Genomic DNA, 3579 nt, shown 5'->3' on the forward strand with positions numbered 1-3579 from the left:
ATAAACACATTTCATTACACCAAATACACAAAATAATGTTATTTTTAGCAACATCATATGACCCCTTTAAATTCGTGATTTCAAATTATGCTGCGCTTTATGCATTTGCCCACTGTCATATGCATGTCATTTTCACTGTGTGCTGTATGTAAAATGAGTGTTACCTTGGCTTTATTTGAAAAAATATGATGCCCAATGCACACAAACTTCCCAGAATACTGAGTGCTCTGTTGGTTACAGTTTACTTCCTTTTTAATTATATTTATATTAAATATTTATTTGTGAAAAATACTTTGTCTTAAGTATAAGTATGTTTATTTTAAAAATTTTTTTTTTAATCCATTTTCAAATGATTTAAAATTTCTTAAATATTAATTAAAATAAATACAATTATATCGGCCACCGGCCACCCTGCTTTCCAAGATATCGGCATCGGTTTCGGCTGTCAAAAAACCAATATCGGTCGACCACTAATTAGTTCTCCCTATAGAAACATGAGGTTTGTGCCTATAATATTTTAAAACTAATAATTTGTAGATCAGTGTACCTCATTCATGGAAAGTTTCAGGGATGTATAATTTTGTAATGCAGTTGTCTACTTTCCGCTGTTATATCAGGTTTCATTTTTATGTCCTTTCACTTTATTATGTCCTTTCACTTTTCTGTTTTTTTTACGAGTTACCGACAAATGTACTGTTTTTACTTTTGTTTCAGAGTTGATTGAAGATAATGAGGAGAAAGAAGAATTGAGTGAATCTGAGGAGAAAAATCATGTCATAAGTGGAGAAAAACCCAAACCGAAAGATTTAAAGAAAAGAAGAGCCAAGAAATCTTTCACCTGCACTCAGTGTGGAAAGAGTTTCACATACAAACATCATCTTGAGCTTCACATGAGAGTTCATTCTGGAGAGAAACTGTACACTTGTGATCAGTGCGGGAAGAGTTTCACACAATCATCACACCTTAAGGTACACATGAACATCCACACTAGAGAGAAACTGTACACATGTGATCAATGCGGGAAAACATTTTTGTGGGCTTCAGTCCTGAAGCAGCATCTGAGAGTTCATACAAAGGAGAAGCCACATTCATGTTATTTGTGTGGAAAGAGTTTTTCACTTCTACAACATTTGAAAATACATCAGAAAATACATACTGGTGTGAGAGACTACATGTGCTTTGACTGTGAGAAGACTTTTACTACAGCAAAGTGTTTAAAACTTCATCAGAGGATCCACACTGGAGAGAAACCTTACAAGTGTTCACACTGTGACAAGAGATTCAGAGAATCAGGACATCTGAAAACACACGAGATGATCCACACTGGAGAGAAACCGTACACATGTGATCAGTGCGGGAAGAGTTTCACAATAAAAGGATACATTAAGACACACATGAGAGTTCATACTGGAGTGAAACCATTCACTTGTGATCAATGTGGAAAGAGTTACTCACACTCATCAGCCCTTAAGTTACACATGAACATCCACACTAGAGAGAAACCATACACATGTGATCAATGTGACAAAACATTTTTGAGAGCTTCATACCTGAAGCAGCACCTGACAGTTCATACAAAGGAGAAGCCACATTCATGTTATTTCTGTGGAAAGAGTTTTTCACGTCTACAAAGTTTGAAAGAACATCAGAAAATTCATACTGGTGTGAGAGAGTACATGTGCTTTGAGTGTGAAAAGACTTTTACTTCAGCGAGCAGTTTAAAACTGCATGAGAGGATTCACACTGGAGAAAAACCCATACAAAAAACATTCACAGTAAATAGATCATCTTCAGATCCAGCATTTTCAGGTCTGATTCGCGTCATCACCAAATGTGACACAATAATGCATCAAGCAGTGAAATATCAGCTGGATAAATCTGTCCGTAAAAGTGTATGTAACCCCTCTCTCCCGGATCCTCACCGCCACACCTCGTTCTTGTTCCGAGTGGGTTTCGAACCCGGGTCTCCAGCATGGGAGGCAGACGCACTAACAAGGAGGCTAAAGATTGTAGCCACTAGCGCATCTCTTGAGATCAGGGGAGTGAGGTTTACCTGCACAGCACCTACTCGCTGGCCTCCGTTACACTCTCCCCCCTAAGCCTCACTCCCATCCGGGTCACGGCACCAATGTAACGGGTCTCAAACCCGGGTCTCCGGCATGGGAGGCGGACACACTAACAAGGAGGCAATATGACAAAGACATTAAATAGATAGATACATTTAGATAAAAAACATTATCTAAAGTTTTCACAGTTAATATTCAAAACTATTAGATTCAACTCAAAGATGGAGTTTCTCCCCAAAGAACAATGTCAAAAAGTTTTATTCCTGTATATAATTTTGCTTCATGATATAAATGTTATCATTGTGCTTTCTTATTGGTTTCATATTATGTTCAGTTGTTTCATATTATGTTCAGTATGTTTAATAAGCAGGATTGTAAGAATATTAAAACCTTACAGATAACCATCCCTACTTGTAAGTCAGTAGGAGAGAGATCCAGCTCATTAGTTTTCACTTTGACTTAGCTTGTTTTTGTTTTTGCTGATTAAATGCTGATTAAATGTAATTATTGATTAAAGGTTATCTTTTTTATTAATACATTGTTATCTTTACTTTTTATATTTTATCAACAACGTTTATTGTCTGCTGATTGTATTTGAATCAGGAAAAAGTAATTGTTATAAAGTAAATATCTAATATAAATAAAATATAAATTTTAATAAAACATCTAAAAGCTATGAAGTACCTGTATCGTAATTGCTTTTTGGGCTTTTAAATTTCTCAATAAAGCTTTTATTTGCCTAATAAACTATATTTTACTCCACACATGACTGAGATTGAATGAGTTTGTCTACATTAGCAACCCCCTTTGTCTAAAGGATTCCAATAAGAAAATTGTACAGTACAATTGGAATTTCTATCATATTTTGGAACCGTTCCTATAGGATTCTGATAGGAATAGCCTTATAGGACAAGACATAAATATCCTGTAGGATCATTCCTATAGGATTTTAATGGGATCCAATTGGGTGACTGTTCATGTCTATATGGGGATACTTTTTTTTTATTCTAAAGGTGCACTTTTCCACTGTATTTGTTTTACTAACAAATAGTACTTGCAGTTTGCTTAAACTCACCCTGATGTAGACATTGTTCATTGTATGTTGCACAACCTGCAGTAACATTGTAAACAACATGGGAGGTGATTTGTGCAGCACACAGCATTAGTGCAAATATTTCCAAGGCACTGATAATGGATTGATGACACACACACACACACACACACACACACACAGACACAGAGTATGTAGCACTTGCGTCCTCCAATGCAAATATCCACTGGAGCAGTTCTAGACTCGAAAGGAGTGGGGAGGAAGATATAAAATTTCATGCAATAAATGTAAAGTTCAGTTTGTGTGTAATGTAAAAAGAGAGAAAGAAAAAAACAGATCCAATTAAATGAAGGGAAAACTGGGAAAAACTATGAAAAATGTTGTATCCAATATATTTCAAAGCAGTCACTAATGCTCTGTCAGTTGACCATATGCACGATTACTTCCTGGGTTTGTCAAAAT

At 35.8% G+C, this 3579-nt stretch overlaps 1 protein-coding gene across 1 annotated transcript in view; it reads left to right on the plus strand.

Annotated features, from left to right (window-relative positions):
• Positions 1 to 2134, plus strand: part of LOC107690122 (oocyte zinc finger protein XlCOF15-like) — a 14261-nt gene extending 12127 nt beyond the window's left edge. The window contains exons 2-3 of the mRNA XM_016488356.1: positions 715 to 1633; positions 2101 to 2134. Coding sequence (XP_016343842.1) covers positions 891 to 1633; positions 2101 to 2134 — 777 coding nt within the window. The 5' untranslated portion in view covers positions 715 to 890. The remainder of the gene's footprint in view (positions 1 to 714; positions 1634 to 2100) is intronic.
• The last annotated feature ends 1445 nt before the right edge of the window (positions 2135 to 3579 follow it).

Source organism: Sinocyclocheilus anshuiensis, unplaced genomic scaffold, assembly GCF_001515605.1.
Source record: "Sinocyclocheilus anshuiensis isolate Anshui unplaced genomic scaffold, SAMN03320099.WGS_v1.1 scaffold1649, whole genome shotgun sequence".
NCBI classification, from domain to species: domain Eukaryota; kingdom Metazoa; phylum Chordata; class Actinopteri; order Cypriniformes; family Cyprinidae; genus Sinocyclocheilus; species Sinocyclocheilus anshuiensis.